This window comes from Herpailurus yagouaroundi, unplaced genomic scaffold, assembly GCF_014898765.1.
Source record: "Herpailurus yagouaroundi ecotype Mexico unplaced genomic scaffold, PumYag 160, whole genome shotgun sequence".
NCBI classification, from domain to species: Eukaryota; Metazoa; Chordata; class Mammalia; order Carnivora; family Felidae; genus Herpailurus; species Herpailurus yagouaroundi.
In genome coordinates this window covers 22855401-22877483 of record NW_024412401.1, presented here as the reverse complement: position 1 = coordinate 22877483, position 22083 = coordinate 22855401, and the positions used below count along the sequence as shown (strand labels likewise).

At 50.4% G+C, this 22083-nt stretch overlaps 1 protein-coding gene across 2 annotated transcripts in view; it reads left to right on the top strand.

The window, feature by feature from the left end:
- SHB (SH2 domain containing adaptor protein B) overlaps positions 1 to 8033 on the top strand; it is a 136003-nt gene extending 127970 nt beyond the window's left edge. For both annotated transcript variants that reach the window (XM_040481748.1, XM_040481747.1), the window contains one exon: positions 7155 to 8033. In XM_040481748.1, coding sequence (XP_040337682.1) covers positions 7155 to 7338 — 184 coding nt within the window. In that variant the 3' untranslated portion in view covers positions 7339 to 8033. The remainder of the gene's footprint in view (positions 1 to 7154) is intronic.
- Positions 8034 to 22083: the final 14050 nt, after the last annotated feature.

Genomic DNA, 22083 nt, shown 5'->3' with positions numbered 1-22083 from the left:
TGAGAAATGCCCGTGCGTCTCAGGAAGGCTAATCGCTGCTGATGCGTTTATTGAAAGTCCAATTATTTGGTTGTAAATCAAGTCATTTGGCTCAGCAGCATTTACATGTAGACATTTGTTCGCAATAACTTGACATATGCATCTTTGGTTTATCGTTGTGAAGGCTGTTTCAGAAGGCCCTGGGCAGCACGCAGGTATTTGCCATGTGGACTTCTAAGCCCCTTCCCCCAGCTCCCTGGACTCCTAGACTATGTCAGCCAGAGGGGCCTCCGTACCTCCAGCTCCTTGCATTGCAGTTGAGAACCCCAGCACACAGCTAGAACAAGTTGCTGCTCCCTCCAGTCCCTGGTCCTCTCATCTGTGCCATGGGCATCTTGCAGATAATGATGCCAGCCCTCCCAGCATCTTTGTGAAGCCACAGGCTGGTCTGGTCATGGGCCAAGGGTGGCGGCTATCGCTGCTGTACATCTTTGTGTCCCCGATTCCTGGACCCTTTTCGGGAAGTTCACAGCATATACAGGTGGTAGCCTGCATGCAAGTAGGGCCTTGGGAGTTGTCAACCAGGTTGACAGGGACCTGTCCCTGAAGGCTCCTGGCACTTGAGTTCTGGATATTTCTCTCCCAATGCAGGCCCAGGGCTCTCACATCATGCTTCTCTGCAGGCACTTGTGAATGTTTCTGGGGTTTCTATGCATTGCTCACAGGTATGGTGAGGAGAATTTCTCTGTAGACACACACACCCAGCCAAATATCCCATCTCACCGGAGGTCAAAGAGAAGGGAGGAGGAAAGCAGACATTCTGAATCACAGAGCCATCTGCTTGCACGGGCAGTGTTGCCAACTGCAGGGCGGAGTTAGCCGGGAACAACCTTTTTTGTGGGAACCTAGGTGGCCATGAATATAGGAGGTGCCTTGCCATGGACACCCTCCCGGCTGGCTCCCTGGGGATGCCAGGTCCCAGGGTCATGACAGATCAGGGTAAGGACCAGGCCTAGGACCACACCTACCCCCACACGGACAGCACAAACGTCTGTGTCCATCTCTACTGCCACAGAGGGCTGGGCTTTGAGCGGGAGCACTGGCTGGCATTCTCATGCTCATGGAGGATGTGGGAACTGCGACACTTCGTCCCTGAGAATCATCCTGCAGCCAGTTGCTGAGGGCACTTCAAATGCCCAGGAAGTCCATGGCTCTAAGAGGGAACTTGTCTCATATTTGTGCTTTGTTTCTCTAGGCCTGGGCAGGGGGCATTGGCTGCCTCAGTCACCCCAGCAAGGATTTCTTCTAGAAATCTGAGGAAAGAGGGACTTTACCCATTCTTCCTTGTGACCTCCCTCAGGCAAGACTTGTCTTTTGACTTGAGAGATGCAAGACTTTGTACCCCCTAAAGGGGTGACCCTCTGGGTGCTCCTCATGACTCTACCCCTCACTAAGCTTGCTCAGCTGGTCCTCACTGGCTGTCCTAGGACCAGGGCTATCCAGACAGAGCAGCTACTGTATCTGACCTTGGAGGAAGTGGCCTCTACCCTGGCTGGGCCACACTAAGGGACAGGGTACAACAGCCACCAACCTGCCCTTGGGAGCTTATAAACCAGAGAGGAGGTTGTGTGGGGCCTCATTGCTGGCTCAGGGCAGACCCTCACCAGATAGCTGATGGTTGGATGGACGGATGGATGATGGACAGATGGACCAAGTGCCCAGCTGTGGGCCAGGCTTATGCTGAGAGCCCAGAGAAAGTAAGGCTTGGCCTACTGAGAAACGTCACAGTGAACAGACAGGATTCTTTTTTTTTTTTTTTTTTTTTAAGTTTATTTATTCTGACAGAGAGAGAGCATGAGCAGGGGAGGGACAGAGAGAGAGAATCCTGAGCAGGCTCCACACTGACATCGTGTAGCCTGATGCAGGGCTCGAACTCAAGAACCCATGAGATCATGACCAGAGCTAAGACCAAGAGTCGGACGTTTAACTGACTGAGCTACCCAGGCTCCCCTGAACAGACAGGATCCTTGACCTCAGGAACTCACAGAGCTACAAGGAAGCCATGTCTCAGGACAGAAAGAGTCCAAAGGCCCACCTAGACACCTGGATCCATCTGGTTAGGTGGCTGAGCAGGAGAAAATGAGGCTGAAGAATCAGACAACTATAGTGAAATCCTAGCCCCACCATGTGCGATGGGACTTGGCACTCAACCTCGCTAGCATCAGTTTCCCATCCGTAAACAGTGGTAGTTCTACCAGCTTAGCAGCATTGCTGTGGGCTTCCATGCGATAATATGTAGCAACAGTTCAGCTCCCTGCCTGGTGCACAGTGGGGTTTGAACAGTGCAGGTGGCATTCGTTGTGCAGTGGCCACAGGGAGCCATGGATGGTTTTGAGCCGAGAGACAGTGTTCTGGGGCATCTCCGTCAAGAGAGCAGTTCCCCAACCACCTTTTAGTAGAGGTGGACCAGAGATCCTTGCTGTGTGTGGATTCCCGTAACAAGGTTCTACGCGATAGTCCCCAAAGGCAATTTCCTTGCCTTCTCCTGCATAAATATTATATGCAAGTATTTTTAAGTCATTTCATCATGAAAAGAAGCGATTTAACATAACTATTACTCAGGATTCTTCATGAAATATGCATCAAGCAATTAGGTCTAAAAGCGAGAGGTGAGGCCTTGTACCCTGCTTGGGCCGGCAGCTGCGGGCTGAGTGATGTTTTATTAAAGCCCATGATTATGAGACGAGGTAGGGCCTGTTATTAGGCCCGGCACACCAGGCACGTTTGATAATCCTGGTGATGAGGAGGTGCTTTTTGTGATGATAATGAGGGATCTAAACGCAGTGACAGCCCCAGCACCCCCAGCCTCCGCCAGCCTTACATGACTCATTAGACAGGTCACCCACCGGAGACACCCTTAATTGTGACTTTGCTCTCGCAAGATGTCCTATCAAAGGAGACAGGCCTGACACAGGAGCCTCTCGGGTGGCCGCAGCCTGTCCAAGCTCCCTGGGGACCAAGGCCCTCCCAGAAGTGATGATGGCGAGGTGGCGTGGCCGGGGACCTGGCCCACCTGGCCCTGGAGGCAAAGAGCTCCGGGTTCTGGCTTCAGCCAAAGCCCGCCTTGCCGTGTGCCTTGGCCCAGAGTGTTGTTCTCTCCCACCTCAGTCCTCCAAGGCGCCCCAAGAGAAGCTCTGTCCAGAGCATCCACAGCACCCCTGGGCATGCTGATTATCTGATGCACCCTCTTTTCTTGCTAGAAATTCTAATTTTTCTCTTCTTATGCTAGTTGTCTTCTGAATTGAGTTGGGAGTCATTAAAGCCATCCCTTCACAGTTGTTTTTATTTTTTTTTTATTTTTTATTTAAAAAAAATTTTTTAATGTTTATTTGTTTTTGAGAGAGAGGGAGAGCCAGAGCATGAGCAGGGGAGGGGCAGAGGGATAGGGAGACACAGAATCGGAAGCAGGCTCCAGGCCCTGAGCTGTCAGTACAGAGCCCGACGCAGGGCTTGAACCCACAAACCGTGAGATCATGACCTGAGCTGAAGTCAGATGCTTAACCAACCGAGCCACCCAGGCGCCCCTTCACAGTCGTTTTTAAATCTTCAGCTGTTGTAAAGTAGCATCTCATTCATTGGGACCTTGTGACCCATCAGGATATATTATCAGGATATATTACACATCTCTTGGGTGTGTGTTGACAAGGTTTTACCTGACCTATTCGTGAGTCAGAGTTTGACAGATTGTTTCAAAAAGCAAGCTCACCTCTCAGGGCCTGCCAACCCCATGTGACGGGTCTCCATAGTTGGGGCCTTTAGCAGTCAGGACAAGCCATCCCCAGTGCCTGAGATGACCTTTCCATGCCAGCCCTGTGCTGTCTCTGGCCCACCATCAGCCCTGTAGGGTAAGTACCTAGGGACCGAGGCCAGAGTCAAAGAGTCCCCTGCACAGGGTCTAACATCTCTCCCCTGCCACCTTACCTGGCCTCATACGGAGTGTTGAGGGCTAAGTGGGATTCTCTCCTGGAGCTGGATGGTACTGAGTCAGGAGCATGGACCCTGGGAAAGGCCCACCAGGGAGGGAAGCAGCACCACCGCTGATTGCTGTGTGACCTTGGGTCGGCCACCTGACTGAGCCTCAGGACTTGGCACACAGCCTGAATCACAGGAAGTGCCTGGGAAACATTGGCCGTGAAGACCATTATGATCAGTGCCCCGTGAGAATAAAGACTGGGGGCTGTGGGCAGCAGTGGAATGGGGCATGAGGCTGCCTCCAGGCCCCTTCCTGCGAGAAGTCCTCACAAGGGGGCAAGAGCTTATGCTTACACACATGGAATCCAGGACCTTAGGCCCAGAAGCACCCTCAAAGGTCATCCGGTTAGCCTCCCCACAGATCCAGTGGTGCCAAGGACAGAACCCACCACCGCCAAAGGACCGCCTCAGGTCCAGAGAACCACGGGGTGCAGTGCTTGAGCCCAAGGGGAAGGGCCGCTCCTGCTGGGGGCTCCTGATGTGGGAGCCAGCTCGTGGGCCTTTATCCCTCTACCAGGGGATGGTCATGCCTTGGACTGGGCGGTCATAGGGCCTGAGTCCTCTGCCATGGTCTGAGTTTTGTGACTGGCCTGCCCCGCTCGGCACAGCCTAGCTCAGTTACAAACCTGTGTCTACTGAAATACATGTGCCAGAGGCACTTCAGGGAGGTGCTAACAGCTGCCCTGGCTCACCTGTGTCTGTTGAGGAGGAGGCATCATTGTGGAGTTTCTGATAACCTGGTGGCCATTCCGAACCTGTGGCCTGGGAACAGAGGGGCCTTCTCTCCCTCTGGTCCCATCAGCTGTTCTCACCATCCCTGCCACTTCCCTTGCTGGGTGTTTTAAGAACAACCACTATAAAAACATCCCATTAAACCATATGAGTTACTTCTCTTCACCTCCTTAAAAAGTAAATCAGCTCCTCCTGCCACTTCCTTTCTGTGTTGCCAGCACAGCTTTGGCATTCTGCCTGGCTCACAGCTATAGCTGCTGTGATCCAGTCTTCCACATCGTATGCTCTGCACCCTAGCCACAGATCTGTGGTCTGGCAACCAAAACATCACCCCACTCCACTCACAAAGAGGAGCATGACTGTCCGAGGCTACACGCCCTCTGCTCCCTCACTCACCTGCAGCTCCCGCCGGTGCTCCGCGCCCCCCCCCCCCCCCCCCCGCCCCCACCCTTTGTCCAGGCAGAGCTGAGCTCATGGCCTCAGTGCGCAGAGCTTTTTAACTAGTCCTAGTTTCCTTAGCCACACAATCTCAGCACTTCATTCAAGCAGTTACCACCCTATCCAGGCCGGCACAGATTCGTGATCTCTCCCGTGTGGTGGGTAGCTAGTCTTCGCTTAAATGGGGTTGTACGTTTTCTCACTTACTGCACACCCCATTCCCTTTCTAACAGCTTAAGCAAGTGCGCCTCCTGCTTCTCAGATGTGTCGAGGCAATTCTCCAATGAAATGACCCTTCGCTGAGGAGCAGAACTTGCCACAGGCTCTGTAATTAGAACATTGTCAGCCTTAAAAAATCTTGATTTAAATTTTAGTTCTTTACAGGAATTATTCTCTCTAGAAACATAATTGCTCTCCGAACGATTTCCTTTAAGCTGAGGGTGACATCTCTAAATACATTATTATGAGCAGATGTATTGCTCAGTGCCCGCACTTCATTAAGCATTTGCTCTGCCATTTGAAAATGGTGCTGGAGTCCAAATTGATGCATTAACAGAGCGGGCGTCCGTGAGCGCGGGGAGCCCAGTCCTGACTGGAAGAGACGTGGTAAGCCCTCCAGTGCCCCTGTGGGAGCAGTCGGAGCAACAAGAACTGAAGCTCAGAAGGTTGCAAATTTGTGTTCACTTGGAGCTCAGCCTCGCCAGGGGCTGGGCCTTGGTCTCCCAGAAGCAAGGCCCCTGGGGCTGGTCACAAGTTATCAGTGCCAAGGGACAGACTCTAGAGAAGGCAGCAAGAGGTCAGAGTGCCAGCTTTCTCACTAAGTGACAAATGTGAGATAAATTGGACTGTGCTTTGGAAACCAAGCATCTACAGGTTTGGCAGCAAAATCATAAAAGGCCAGGCTTAGAGCTGAGTGGGCAGGGAAAAGGCAGCTTGGGCAAAGGCAGATTTGACAGAGGAGTGAGTGATCTGATATGGCCAGAGACCTGGGTGGAAGGTGGGAGGACCAGGGCCAGGTGCTAGGGCCAGGTGGAAGCAGCATGGCCATTGCCATCTGAGATCTGTGCCCCAGCCAGTGTATGCTGGTGTAGGGGCACGGGGCTGCAAGGGGCACGGGGCCCAGGGTACTACTCTGATCTCCAAGGGACCCACCCACTGCCCTTTTCAGCAGATACCATGCATGGTGTGTCCAGGGACCAGGCCCTGATCTGTGGAGCTCTCAGGGGGAGTTGGGAAGATGGAGAAGTAATTGCAATTCAAGGAAGCAAGTGATGGAGGCACGAGTATGCTCGGTGCTGTCAGAGGAAGGAAGGAGCTCTGCTTGTGGTAGCCTGGAAGACTTCCCAGCAGAAGAAACACTCAGGTTGGGCCTTGGAGGAGGAGGCAGAGTTCACTGAACAGAGGGAAGATGCACAGAGAAGGGAGTGCCTGCAAGGGGGCAGAGCTGGGGAAGAACACACATACCCCGGACATTCCCTTGGCTAAAACTAGTCACATGTTTACAGAGGCTGCAAGGGAGGCTGGGAAATGTAGTCCCTGGCTGGGCAAGCCCCTTCCTAGTGGTAATAAAGTAGTATGGAAGGGAGAGCATCAATTTTTGGAAAACAGCTCACCTGTCATCCCTGCTACACTGTTTTCTCACCTGTAAACTGGGGGTGATGAGACCTGCCCCGCACACTTGCCAGGGCACTGGGGACTTAATCATACTTTTCGCCTGGCACACACAGCCTAAAAACTTGTCTGTGTCAGCAATAAGAGGAGCCAAGTCTGGGGGCTTGTTTTCCTGAGGAAGCCTTTCAAAAGCTCTCAAGATCCTAAAGACTCTCCAGCAGTGTTTGCTGCTGGTTCCTGGTCTATGCTGGGCTTGGGGGAGCTCTGGGGTGCAGCTGCGTTTCACTTGGGCCTGAGCAGCATGGCTGTTTCAGCCTTTGTCACTGCAGATCCTAATAATAACCTCCGTGTTTTGTTCACAGGAGCAACCAGGGCTTTATGCACATGAAACTGGCCAAAACCAAAGAGAAGTACGTTCTGGGTCAGAACAGTCCCCCATTCGACAGTGTTCCAGAAGTCATCCACTACTATACCACCAGAAAGCTGCCCATCAAAGGGGCTGAGCACTTGTCCCTCCTCTACCCTGTGGCTGTGCGGACCCTCTGAGCGGACAAGCCCCACCCTGCTCTGTGACGGGGCCCAGACTTGGAGGAGCTGGAGGCCCCCGCCCACCAGCCCCGCCGCTGTTGCAGGCGGGGTCCAATTTGTGTCGTGTGTATGGTACTAGCACACCACTGCATGTCTCTAGAATGCTGTTGCCACTTACGGGGGCTGGAGAAAGCCTGGACAAAGACAGAAGGACAGCCAACACGCCACCCCAGCCCCCACCCCCGCCCCCTCCTTGAGTTTCTGTGAATTAAAATATTTGCAAATCCAAAGAGATGCCTTCCAGGATGAACAAAGGAGAGCAGCTCCGGAGGGGCGAGGGGCGGGGCGGGAGCTCCCGGGTTGCAGCTCTTTGTTCTCCAGCCGTCACGAATTCACACCTGTGGGGGTGGGGGGTGGGGGCACTACGGTTTTCCCACCAGGGCCCCCGCTGGTGCTGGGAGACAAATGCGGGTGCTCTGAGAGCCCAGAAAGCCCCAGGAGTCTGGCTTCCCCTGTGGTGTGTGTGTATGTGTGAGTGTGAACACATACACGAGAGAGCATGGTCACACACAGATGTGAGTAAGCCCGCTAAATCCACTGTTAGTCACTCAGTGTAATCACTAGGAGATCTTCAAGGAATCATTGTGCAGTCACAAAGAGGATTCAATTATTTATGAATAGGGTGTGTAAATAAAATAGTCATTTAATACATATTCTTATCCCTTTTTTTATATGTACGTATATATACCACAGAGGGTCTCTGAGGAGGGCAGTGTTTACCTGCTGGTTTCGTTCCCAGAGCAAGGTGTGACTCTGGGCGTGTGTGATACGACAGGCCCCAGGGAGGGAAGGAAGCAGAGAGGGGTTTTCTTTGCCCGCCTGAGAGCCAACCTCAGGATGGTGCAGCAAGGCCCTGCGTTCCGGCTCCAGCAATGGTAGCCTCAAGTGTTGACCCACCACCCAAGCTCTCCCTTCCGCCTATAGCAGCCCAGTGATGGCAAGTCTGTGCAGAGCACCCAGCAGTCTACAAAGGGCTCTCCCATTATCTGGTCAGCGCCACCCCGTGAGGCATTTAATGTGGGGAAAGGGCGGCACAGAGAGGGAAAGTAATCTGCGCTATGTCACACAGCTTGTAAGCGAAAGAGGCTTCTTGAGTCCAGATTGGCAGCCTCCATGGCCAGTGCTTTGGCTGTCCGTGGCCTCACTGTTAACCCTGCTCCTGAGGGAAAACAAATCCTAACCTCTCAGGGGGACGTGGAGTTCTCTTGGTCATCCATCCACACTGCTTCCCCGCAGATAACACACACGTTCCCACGGTTCACCTCCATCTTGCCTCTGCCCTTGACTGGAGCAGGGATGCTCACCACACCTTCAGGTCAGGCTCCTAAGGTTGTGAGGTTGCTTTTACTTGGTTCCTCCTCCTTTCCCTCCCACTCACCCACCACCACGCTATGGTTAAATGCTGGTGGAAGACATAGAAGAATCCCACCCAGCAGCATGACAGATAACGGCTTCCATCTGCTGAAGGACATGCAAGGATCCAAATACGGCCCGAGTTTTGAGTTTCAGTGCCTTCAAGCACACGTCTTCCTGCCTGCCCAGCTTGTCTGAATGGAGTGGAAGCTTGGTGACCGTCATCCCCAGCACAAGGGGCTGAGTTCGAACATCACCAGCAGTTCTAGACATTCAGCACTGCCCAGGCTTCAGAGATGCTTCAGGCTCACTGTTCAGATGTGGTCTCAGAGGCCCAGCAAAGAAAAAGGACTTGCGGCTGCTGCCTGTCAAACCAGGCAGAGCAGGACTAAAAGCTGTGCCTCTTTAGGGTGCTGCTGTGGATTTCCCAGGTTTGTGGCCAAAGCTGTTTCCTTAGCAACCGGTCTTTCTGCTCAGTCCACCTCGGGTCATCCTCCCAGCCACAACCACCCCCCCCCCCCCCCCAAAAAAAACCTCTCCCACCTGCAGATCCCACAGCCTGAGCTGCCTCATGATTACCACTTAGGCCATAGCCTGACTCTGTCCTGACCTTTTGCCTGTCGTGCATTTTCCCAAACGTCCTTTGAAGCAAAAGAGTACCTGGAGTGATTCACATTCCCCCCACCCCCCTTTCTCTTTCTCTCTCGGTTTTTTTTTTTTTTTTGTGAATGAGAAAATGAGTGAGGAATTGGCACTTGTCCAAACAGAAGTGCCAAAGGAGACTGGACCCCAAGGATCCACTTAGAGGTTGGGGCTGTGGGAGCAGGCCCTCAAGCTGGGTGGGGTGAGACTGCATTAGCTTTCTCCCCCCTGAGCAAGCCCAGATGCCCACGGGGCACTTCCACTTCCGAGGCTGCAGGCTGGGACCATCCAGAAGCTGTGTGAGCCTTCCCAGTAGACAATCTTCCACAACAAATTCCTCCTCAGGAAAGGCTCTGTGCCTGTCTGAGGAGGAACTAGGTTGTTTTGCTGTTGCCTTTGCTCTTTTAAGGGATTCCTGGGCCCTCCCTCCGTCTTCCTGAAGTTTCCCCAGGAGGCCCAACCCCCAGCTGCCCTTAGGGACAGAGGCCGGCAGAGGAGCCAGCTTACAGGATGGGAGCTGCTAAAAGGAATTTTTGCCTTAATTTTACGAACCTCTCCCTCTTCTTCCTCTAATTGTGACCATTTCCTCTGTCGGTGTGTATTCATGTTTTCTTGGATATCTAACAATTGAAATGGCTTTTCCCTTTCAGAAACACTCACATTCAGGTTACTGGCATTGGTTTGGTTTTTGTTTTGGCTTTTTTTTTTTTTCATCTGCTGCCAATTAATGGAAAAAAATGAGCTGGGTTTCTTTGAGGGGGAAAAAAAAAAAGCTCCCTGCTACACAATATCTTGCCCTCAGCATTTTGCCTCAGAACACTACCTCCAGCCACTAACAGGCCCCATTGCTCAGAGCCACTGGACTGTTTTGTTGTGTGGTGTTTTTTTTTTCTTCCTTTCTTTCCCTTCTTTGCTGGCCTCATTATTGACCATAATGCCCCAACCACTTCAGTAGCTCTGTCCTTGAGCACTGAGGAGTCAAGGACCTTTTTGGCAAACCCCCCTCCCCAACAAGATGGTGGCCACAGAAAGAAAGAAGCTTTGTGGGGAGAGAGAGCCCACCTGCCTGTCAGGAGAAAGGCTCAGGGAGCAGCCTTTCTAAGGACAATGCTGAAAGAGTCTGGGTCTCCAGGAAGGCTGGGCCAATTCAAGCAGAGCCGTGCAACCCCTCGCAGAGCAGCTCAGGGCTGGTGCCCCTCTGTGGCTAGTGATTGAGCAGAGGGGATCCTGACCTAGCTTTCGGCAAGGGCCTCATGCCAATGAGTAGAGCTCTTGGCAGGCATTCTGCTTCTACTACAGTCACAGGACCTGGAGATTCCCCTTTTAAGATTTTAAAAATAATCTTTTTAATGTTTATTCTTGAGATAGAGCAGGGGAGGGGCAAAGAGAGAGGGAGAGAGAGAATACCAAGCAGGCTCCATGCTGTCAGCACAGAGCCCAACGTGGGGCTCCAACTTAGGAACTGCAGGATCGTGACCTGAGCAGAAACCAAGAGTTGGCCACTTAACCGACTAAGCCCCCTAGGTTGTCCCCTGCCCTTTAAGATTTTAACCCCAAGCTCTGGCCAGCTCTCCAGGACACTCAAAGGTAGTTAATGTCACTTGACCAAGGGCCTCACAGGGACAACGGTCAGGCTTACCATTCACTCTCACAGACTCTAGGGACGGTACGTGCAGAAAGCCAGCAGACGGGGCAGGCTGGCATTTGGAGTTGGCCCGTGGGTGCCCATGAAGCATACTGGATGGATCAGGCAGCCATCCAGCAAGCTGCCACGTTTGTCTCTTCACCCTTCCAGAATCAGTTACCAGCAAAGACCAAATGGACCAAGTTGTCCGGAGGGAGCCAGCACAGTCCAGAACCTTAGCTGCAGGAGCACCTTCCAGAACCCCACAGAGACCCACTCAGGTGCCTCCTGGGCACGGGTGGCAGCCCTCAGCCTATCCTTCCCCTCGCTTCAGAGCTGTGTGTTACTGCCAAGAGCCCATGCCAGCCGCCTACTGTTAACAAAGTGTCCTGTAAAGCTCTAATTCTGTGTGATAAGCTGTCTGATAATGTATATTTAATGTGAAGTTTTAACATACAGTTGTCTTGTGGAAATGTACCTCACTGAGCACACCTGTGTTATTTCTTTAAAACGCAACAGTGAAATCTGGTTTGATTGCCTTTTGTTTACAGAGGCTGAGGTTCTGCCATCATCTCCCAAAGGTGGATTGTTACAGGAACCTCCTGCTTCCCAATTAAGAGGAAGATAGATCCCTAATGAGTTCGTTAAATGAAAACAAATTAATTTGTTCAGCAGACATTTGTTGAGAGCCTCCTGGTCCTTGGACCTGTTGGATACACAGGAGAATGAGACCCAGCCCCTGCCCTCAGGAAGTTTCCAGTGTGGGATGAAACAAACAGGTAGCTACACTTGGTGTAATGGGGGGGTGGGGGGATGGGGGTGGGGACCGGGCCGGGAGGGGGCCAGCAGCTGAGGGGGCCCAGATGGGGGAATTGAATCTGCCTGCTGTGTTCAGGAAAATGACCTTGAAGGATGAGGGCTGGGTGTTCCAGGCAGAGTAACAGGTGCTGGGTTCATCAGGGAGAGTGGAACAGGTGTGGTATGGTGGAAATGGCAAGGCTGCTGGGTCTCTAAGGGCTTCATCCTGTGGAGGCAAAAGAACAGAGCAGGGCAAGAGGAGAGGTGTTCACCTTCTCCAGCCAGAAAGCAATTCCCTGAAGACTTGAGGAGGTGCTGGCCCCCTGTTTCCTGGAGGGGTGATTACCAAAGGAGAGGCTCAGGGTCTCTATCATTTGCCCTCGCGCTATCATCATGAATGACGTCATCGCACGGCCTGAGGTAGGAAGGGTGGGGGAAGATCTGCAGCCCAAGTCCACCCTCACACACACAGATCAGCACCTGAGTTTGCACTAGGTCCCCTGCAGCACTCCAGGAAGCCTGCTATGAAGTGACCCCTGACCCCCACCTCACCATGGAGGAACTCACTGCGTCTCCTCCTCCTCTCTCCCAAGAGCGTGACCTTTTGCCCCCAGCAGGCTCCTTCCTCCCCCACAGCCCCAAGGATTCAAGCTTTGGTTCTCCTCTCCCCTTCCATACTGCAATGACCCCAAATCCACTCCTCCATCTCCCAATCCCAAGCCCCTCAGAGCACACTCCATGACCACACCACACACACACACACACACACACACACACACACACACACACGTGTGCGCGCGCGCGCCCAGTACCGGGACAAGGGCAATGCCAGTGCTCTGCAACCAGGAATTTCCTGAAGGGCAAGGAGGAAATGTCTCTGGTGGTCGTCTCTAATCTATGTTATGTTCTAGGGAGGGTTTCATTTCTGTTTCAGCTCAATTTAACAAACATTGAGTGTGTAAAAGCGTCCATGACAAGCTGGTGACCTGAAGCAGGAAGCTGGGCACAGGAAACATCTTCAACCATAGCCGACAGGAAGCAGTGAGCGGCCAGACGCCTGCCCCCATGGCATCCCTGCACAGAAACCCAACAGTGCAGGGTGGAAACTGAGGCCCAGAGAGGGACAGGGACTTGCTCAAAGTTATACAGCAATTCCATCTTAATATGCCCCAGGTGCTTGAGGGGGAGCGGTTCAGAGGGTCACCTTGGCCAGTGTAGCTCTGGGAAGACTGGGGTGGAGGAGGGGATTCTTCTCGGACAGAGTTTATAATCCAACTCTTTCTCGCTGGCTCCCTCCTGAGTGGGAGCATCCCAGACATGCAGTGATTGGTGTCCTCTCTAGGAGACGATTTTGGAAGGGGCCTTCGTCTGACTGGGCGGCAGGATGTCACCAGTGTGGTTCTGGCGCCCTCATGTGGTTACCTTCAGCATTGCAGCCAGGCCCAGGGGGAGAGGAAGACCGCTCCAAGTCCCCGCGCTTGTTATAGAAAGAGAAAACAGGCCCAGAAAAGGAATAGGCAGGCATGTAAATAAATAGCGTGCCAGCAGAGTGGTGGGTGATGGGTGTTGTAGCAGAGGTATGGCTAGCAGAGGAAGTGACAATTGAGCTGGGCATTATATGCAGGGAGTAAGCACATCCCAAGGAGAGGAACCAGGAGTAATCAAGAGCAGGGAAGGAGGCTTCCTCTGATTCCCAGTGCAGTGCTCTCTCAACTACCTCCCACTCTAAAGCCCCACTAATTCATGCCAACTGAGAAAGAAGGTCAGGCAGAGTTAGAACAGCTCAGTACAGAACAATTTTATTCAGTATATATTTTTTTTTTTACATTACTGACTTTCCAATAACAACATTTACTCACTGAACTAGATTTATATTTCAGGAAAATGTAAAGAAGAAAATCAAAATCACCCTAAAGGCAAAGAAAAGCACTGTGAACATTCTGAAGTATCACCTTAGTGTTTTTTCTGTGCATACATATAATTCTTTTCCAGCTTTATTGATGTACAGTTGCCATATAACACTGTAATTTTAAAGTGTGATGATTTGACACATGTATATATTGGGAAGTGATTACCACAATTAGATTAGTTAACACATCCATCACTTCATATAATGACAAATTTTATCATTTGTGATCAGAAATATCACATACGTGTATAATAAGAACATTTAAGATCTCTCTTAGCTATTTTCAAGTATATTATACAGTATTATTAACTATAGTCACAATGCTGACTATTATTTCCCCAGAAGTTACTCATTTTACAGCTGGAAATTTGTACCCTTTGACCAACACCTCCACATTTGGCTTCATCCCTCAGCCCCTGGCAACCACCATCTCCTCTCTGTTTCTAGGAGTTGGCTTATTTTAGTTTCCAAATATAAGTGAGGTCATGCAGTATTTGTCTTTCTCTGCCTGACATTTCACTTAGCATAATGCCTTTACGGTCCATCCATGTTGTCAAAATGGCAGAATATATTTTCTTTTTATGGCTAAATAATGTTCCATTGCATTTACATACCACATTTTCTTTAAGCATCCATCAAAGTATAAATCTAAACTTAGATTGCATACATTGTATTATTTTTTCTTTTTGGTTTTTTGATTCATTAAGTATTCTCTACATCCAACGTAGGGCTCAAACTCATGACCTAGAGATCAAGAGTTGCCTGCTTTTCCAACTGAGCCAGCCAAGCGCCTCATAAATAAAATTGGGTTCATGTTGTGTTTATATAGTTTTATGCTTCATTTTCTATTTAAAATAATGTCTTCATGGGGCGCCTGGGTGGCTCAGTCGGTTAAGCATCTGACTTCAGCTCAGGTCATGATCTTGTGAGGTCTGTGGGTTCTGAGCCCCACATCCAGCTCTGTGCTGACAGCTCGGAGCCTGGAGCCTGCTTCAGATTCTGTGTCTTCCTCTCTCTCTGCCCCTCCTCCACTGGCACTCTGTCTCTCTCTCTCTCTCAAAAATAAATAAACATTAATAAATTTTTATAAAAAAAGAATAGTGTCTTCATGTTATTAAATCTGTGATATGATTTTGTTTTCTTAGCTGCATGAGATTCTATTTTAACTCATTCGTGTTTTTGTATAACCAGCTCTGCTGGGAATATCTTTGTTCCAAAATCACTGTCAAAAGAACAATCACTGTCCATATTTCTTTTTCTTAGGAGAAACTCGTAGAAGTGGAATTCCTGGTCAGAGGCTAGGTACATCTTTAAGGCTTCTCGTCTTCTAGAGAGACAAGTGTATCTTCCAGTGTTGTGTCTGGGAGTGTCCCTAAACCCTTCCAGTTACATTAGAGAACTTTAAGCAACTTAGACTTGCCTAAAATGTGAGGCATGAGCTAAGCCATTTCCTTTCATGAAACACAGCCTGAGTTCTGGCATGGGGCCACCGGGGGGCAGGACAGGAGGCTGCCTGGGGTCTGCTTATAGGTGACCAATGGTCCCCATCTGCCCAGGACACTGTGAAGCTCTCCAAGATGCCCAAACTGGGGTGATCCCAGGCAGACTGAAACCGTTGGTCACGCTAACTACCGGCTCCTGACATAACTCCCAGCAAGCTCCTCACCCTCTGCCCCTGTGAAGGTGACTTCCTGGGCTGGGGGCCAGAGATGGGAGACCCTGAGAGGCTGAGAAGGGGTCCTGCCCTCCTGGAGTTTGGGAGGCAGACAACAAGAGGAATAGCTGTCACCCCTACAGAAGCATTGAGGGGCCCAGGCTCACATCCTAATTCCATCCTCTCTGGCTGTGTGACCTGGGCAATGGGTAAAAAGCTTCCACTTCTTCTGTAAAATGGCATGAGGGGGCACCTGGGGGGCTCAGTAGGTTGAGTGTCTGACTTCAGGTCAGGTCATGAGCTCTTGGTTTGTGAGTTGGAGCCTGCCACCGTCAGCACAGAGCCCATTTCAGATTCTCTCTCTCTCTCTCTCTCTCTCTCTCTGCTCCTCCCCCGCTTGCGCTTTCTCTCCAAAATAAACAAACATTTGGAAAAAAAGATGGTGTGAGAAGTGACCTCCCCAGGGTTACTGCAGGGATGACAGTGTGAAATGAATTTTCTAAGCATGCCTTACCTTCATCAACCTTCAGATCATGTCAGCCAGATCAGGTGAGTTTTCAGGGGAAAGGCAGGGGCCGTTACAGCCACAGAATTTCAAAGGAAAGAGGGTCTGGGGTTCTGGGAAGGCCTCCTTTAGGAGGTGAGAACGGAGTACATTTTACAAAGTAAAAATGCCCTAGCTCTACATCTGCGAAGTAAGGGGCAGAACTCAAGATCGTTTTCCTCTTCAGACTGAAGTCCAGGGTGGTTCTTGCCATTCCCCTATCCAGGCACTTTTTTTTTTTTTTTTTTATTTTGCGCGTGGGGGGGGGGGGGGTGGGTGGGGGGGAGGGAGAGAGAGAGAGAGAGAGAGAGAGAGAGAGAGAGAGAATCCCAAGCAGGGGCTCAATTCCATGACCCTGGTATCATGACCTGAGTGGAAATCAAGAGTGGGATGTTCAATCAACTGAGCCACTACCACATTTGTTGTTTACTTCAATACTGAAATCTGTTTATTGTCTTTGTTATTTGTTTGTTTGTTTTTAATTAAGCAGGCTCCATGCCCAACATGGGGCTTGAACTCATGACTCTGAGGTCAAGAGTTTTCTACCAACTGAGCCAGTCAGGCATCCCCTGTCTTTGTTATTCAAATATCAAATCTATGCAGTGTTTTTACTGTTTAAATATTAAACGTGTATCATGTTCATTATCTGTCTGTCTCCACCCACTAGATTGTAACTAGAATGTAGACTCCACACAAGCAGGGATCTAGGAGAGTCTCTGGCACATAGTAGGTGCTCAATAAGTGTTAAATGATATAATAATTATAAAGTCCCCATGGATGGTGGGCTTACTCTGTGTGCCCATGTTGTGCACGCGCTGGTTTCCCCTGATGAGATCCCCACTGTACAGATGAGAAACAGGATCCGAAGGTGAAGGGAATATTAGGAAACACAGAAATCAGATTTAGTGGTGGCTGCCCAGAGCTCATGCTCTGTACCTCTCACCCCACAGGAGGGTCATGACCCACAGTGAGTAGGATACAAAGGGGACTATGTAGTCCCTTCTCAGGAGCAAGAAAAAAGGGTGGCATTTCGAGCTTTGGGTGACCCAGTCCTTAAACTCCATTGTTCCTTTCCCCCCACCCCACTCCATGAAGGAGAATGAGCCATCCTGGGAAGCCTCTCTCAGGGACTCAGAAGGTGGGCACCAGCCAGGGCAAAAGCCAGTCCTTTTGAAGAGGGATAGTGAGGCTCAGAGATGGGGAGAAGTTTGCCCCGGGGTACACAACCAGGAAGTGATGGGTCTAGGATTGAAACCCAGGTATGCTGACCTTGCAACATGTTGTGTCTCCGGTAAAGTACAATTCCTAAGTCCTTCCTCTTGGAAATCTTGATTCAGTGGGTCCTGGAAACCTGTATTTGTAACAAGTTCCTCAGGGAAATCATATGATCAAAGAGTCCTGGGTAAAGGGCCAGTCTGCCATTCACCATCCACAGATCTTTTTCCCAAAGGCTAAGCACCAACTACTCAACTGTGCTTCTGTTCTCAAAAATGGTGGATGGTAGGGTCCCAGCCATACCTTTCACTAGGTACTAAACTCAACCAGGTCACGGGGCTTCTCTGAGCACAAAAATTACGTGAAAATCCGAAGAAATAACTATCACGTAACTGCTTGGAAAACCCACAGAGTATTGTGCAAATGTTTGATGTTATTTTATTGACTCAGGCCTTGCTAGATAAAAATGTGTTTGTATTGCACAAGTATGTGTCACTTAAATACCAAGTAAGGTGTCCCATGATGCCACGCAGAGGTCAGCAACCGTTCTGAGCCCTGAGAGCTACCAGGGGGCATAAGCTTGTAGGTATGCTTAGGACAAAGGCAAAGTTGGGGTATAGGAGCGAGGTCAGGGAGAGTCAGAAACCTAGTGTCTCCTTCCTTACACATTCCCTCCCATCCTATGCTTATTCTGGAGCCTACCTTGTTTAAATCCTAATCATGATTTGTGGGTCACCTTTTCCAGGTAGCTTTCCCTGATTGCAGCTAGTGCATTTCTGCTCTCCTACGGACACTCTTAGCACTCGGTATGTGCCGGTCTCAAGCACTGATGGTTTCTTCTCAGGGCTGGATCCTAGTTTTCCCCCTGGGCTGCGTGCTCTTTCACTCATACATTCTCGAGCCCTGCAAGCCCCGGTGTTTCAAACTTTAGGTCACTATCATGGGTCAGGATATCCATTTAGAGCTATTGTTTCCCAAAATTGCCTGAGAAGAATCACCTGGGTCTTGTGTTAAATGTACATAGGCCAATTAGCCTCTCCCCTGGAGATTCTGATTTTGCAGTAGGTCTGACTTGGGACTGGGGATCTATTTACCAACCTTCCAGGATGTAGAATCTAGCTTTTCAATCTGCAAAGTGCATACCAGTCACTTGATCTCAGTAATACAGATCCTAGTTTACTAGGCCTGGGGCAGGCCAGGCAGAATAACTTCTGGGGCACCTGGGTGTCTCAGTGGGTTAAGCATCTGACTTCAGCTCAGGTCATGATCTCATGGTTCATGAGTTCAAGCCCTGCTTTGGGCTCTGTGCTGACAGCTCAAAGGCTGGAGCCTGCTTCAGATTTTGTGTCTCTCTCTCTCTGCACCTCCCCTGCTCATGCTCTCTCTCCCTCAAAAAAATAAACATTAATTTTTTTTTTAAAAAAGGAAGAATAATTTGTAACAACCCCCAGATGATGCCAATGCTGCAGGTCCAGGATCATAGGCTGTTTGGCCCAAGTTCAGGTGATTATTACTTTTAGGCCCCACTGGAGAAGTCAGGATTTGGTGCTGGTCTCAACATCAGCACACCTGGGGAGATTTTAAAACATACTAAGGTCCAAAAGCCAAACAAACATACTGAGGTCCAGATCCCGCTATGGGCCATTTTAAAGCAGGATCACTCAGGTTTTTTGGTTCGGTTTTTAAAGCTACTCAGATAATTCTGATATAATTACATAAGAATTATCAGAGGTTGAGACTCACTGACTTAGTGGGTCCCCACCAGCATGAAAATAAATTAATGAATAAATGGAATAGAATAGACCATCTCATGGACTTGTGGGATAAAGCCTTTGACTCCATTATGTGCATGGTATATGCAGATCACGTGAGTTGCTAGATCGATGTAGGTTTGAAAATGAGTGAAGGAGAAATGAGCATGTCCAGGAGTTCACAGACAAGCTGTGGGGACAGACAGACTGAATGAACTCAAGGGCACCCAGGCTTCCCACCACTACCACCCGGGGGGCTAACGGCACAGATGGAGAACTCCACAGCATCAGGCAGTGAAGTCATAGTCAGAGAAAGCCTCAAGAAGCCTCTGTGTAAGCTAAGTGGTGCAGGGTGAACAGGGCTGTCATGAAGCAGGCAGGGCCTTCAAAGCACAGAGGACAAAACGTACGCAGTTTGGAGGTATGTAAAAGAACACAGCGGGTTCAGGGAAGGGAACTAGCAGTGGCTGGCCACGTGTCTGGAGCCTGGGGGGTGTGAAGGGGAGTGGCCGAGATAGGCCCAGAGGATTGCAGGGGCCTGGGGAATGTGAGCTGAAGAGAAAGGAAGGTCACTGGCCCTTTGCTAGGGAATGACCACAGGTGACTTTTCTTGGCTCGTAGTAGCCAAGACTCCGCTGGCAGATTGTGTAAAGCTGTTTTTGTGGATATAAGCGTCCATGGAGACTGAGGGCCCCAGACAACTTTCTAGAAAGCATTTGGCAGGGGTGGGGGAGTCAGAGGGTGCTTAAGCAATCGTCTATCAGCAACACTCCCATGTCCCTTTTCCCCAGACCCCAGACCCTCTTGGGCAAACACCCTTTTTGCCAAGCACTGAATTGGAGGGCCAGAAACAAGGCAGACAGCCCTGCCCCGGTGAGCCGGCAGTGGGAAAGTGATTCACACTCATGAATTATTATAACATACAGCAGGGGCTTGGAACTGCCCCAAACTTTGTGCTATGGGGAAGCAACGGCAAGAGCCATCAGTTTTGCCTGGGTTGGTCAGAGAAGGCTCTTCTGAGGAGGCAAAGAGCCTTGAAGGGTTAACATGTTTAATTGGAGAAGAGTCAATGGTGAAAGGGGGGAAGAGGCTTAAGGAACCAAGGATTTGCAAGACACCGAGAGACTGCACAGGGCTGGAGTACAGAATGTCATCGGGTGTGAGGTGGACAGTAAGGCAGAGCGGCCAGAACACAGTCCTCACGCCAAGTTAAGAAGTTTGTACGGATTGGGGAGGCAAGAGAGAACCATTGGAGGTTTTTAACCTGATTCTCGAAGGTGGGTTCGAATACCTTTTAGGATATTATCTGGCAGCTGATATGGAGGCTGGAGGTGTGGATAACAGTTTAAGAGGCTAAAGAATGAATGAAAAAATGGGTAGATGAGGACCGAGAAATGAAACGCTAACTCTATTTATTTACTTTTTTAATGTTTATTTTTGAGAGAGAGTGAGCGAGCGAGCATGAATCGGGGAGGGGCAGAGACGGGGGGAGACACAGAATCTGAAGCAGGCTCCAGGCTCCGAGCTGTCAGCACAGAGCTGTACGTGGGGCTCGAACTCACGGACCGTGAGATCATGACCTGAGCTGAAGTTGGACGCCTGATTGACTGAGCCACCCAGGCACCCCCAAAACATTAACTTTGTGATGACTCCTGAGAAAACAAAGGGTTTTCAGTTCCAACCTTAATATGCCCCAAAAGAGCCAGTCAAGGGCCTAGGGGTTTCAGACCAGGAACTAAGACCTGGAGGGGTAGAGGCTTGCCCTGTGACCTGCAGCATGACAGAAACGCACTGGCACAGTTCGAGACACGGGTGTTCCTGTTGGCCTGGGATTTCCTCTCTTTGGAGTCTGTTGTGCCCCAATTGTCTATTTAATTTCAATCTTTTCCTCCTCTTTAGGTTTTACCACAGGAGACTAACTCCATCCTAATCTGAAATGGATTATTTCTGCCTCTGAAAATGCTAGACGCCTGCCCGATTTATTTTTCAAATAATACATCTGAACAGAAATTCACACAAGACGGGGCAAACAGAATTTTGAGTTGAATGCCCTGCCCCAACTGTTGCCCGACTTATCATTTCAAACTAGTGTGGGGCCTTGTCATCATCCCGTGGAGCCCCAAATCTAACCCCGCACACTAATTAGATGCCAAATGCCTGTGTCTGACAGTCAAGATTTGCCTATCAGACCCTGCCACCTGACCTTTACGGTCTTCTGCTACTGTGACTTTCTCCACTAGTCCAAATTCCAGTCATTCAACCCAGGCCCACCTCAAACACCTCCTACTGTCTGAAGCCATCCCTAGTTCTCTTTCAAGGGGAAAAGGCCCTCTGCTTCAGAATTTCCAGAGTCCTTTGTTTTTACACCCTTCATTAGATTTTAAGTTCCCCCAGGGGGCTTGGGCATGAACAATGGCACACAGCAGGTATCTCAGAAGAGTTTGCTGAAATTAGGTGGCACGGTCTCCTACATCCCAAGCAGCAGTTAAACAGCCAGCTCAAGCAGACCAGACAAAATTTTGGAGTTGATAGTTACAAAGCGCACTCTGGACAAGTGGGCAGGGAAAGCCACCCACCGAGAGCTAATCCCTGACTGATGCTTCCACCCAGTGGAAGTGGCCTCTTGGACTAACCCACATCCTTCCCTTGTATTTCAGCAGCCTCCCGAAGCGCTTCTCCTCTCCTGGCTGACTTTTCACGTTTCCTCCAACCCCTCACACCTGTTGTGTTGCCTTCCAGTTTACAAGTCAGAGTCAGGTCATAATTCGTAGTGATTCTTACAAGAGCCAAAAGATGCACACAAGGCAGGCATTACTTTTCGGACAGGGATTTGGCGCTTAGGAACCAGTGACTTGTCCAGGGTCACTCCCAGAAGTGACAAGGCTATTACTCTACTTAAGCCTCCTATCTCCAGGTGCAGTAGAATCCGAGACCTGCGGTTGTCTGAGGGAACAGTTTAAGCGTGATCTGTTAAGCATACACAGGTGTTCCTCTGTGGCCTGAGGCATCGGTAGCTGACAAAAGGCCCCTGGGACGGTGTCATGAAATCTAACCGAGGCTACAGAGGGGAGCCAGGCGGGGCACTTTCAGCGCTTGCCACCCACAACTGTCAATGCCCACCGGCCCTCCCCCAGACTGGACGCGGGAGAACGCGCTGGCTTCTCGTGGCACGGCAAGGCCACCGAGTGGCGCCAAGGCAACGGTGTTCGCGCT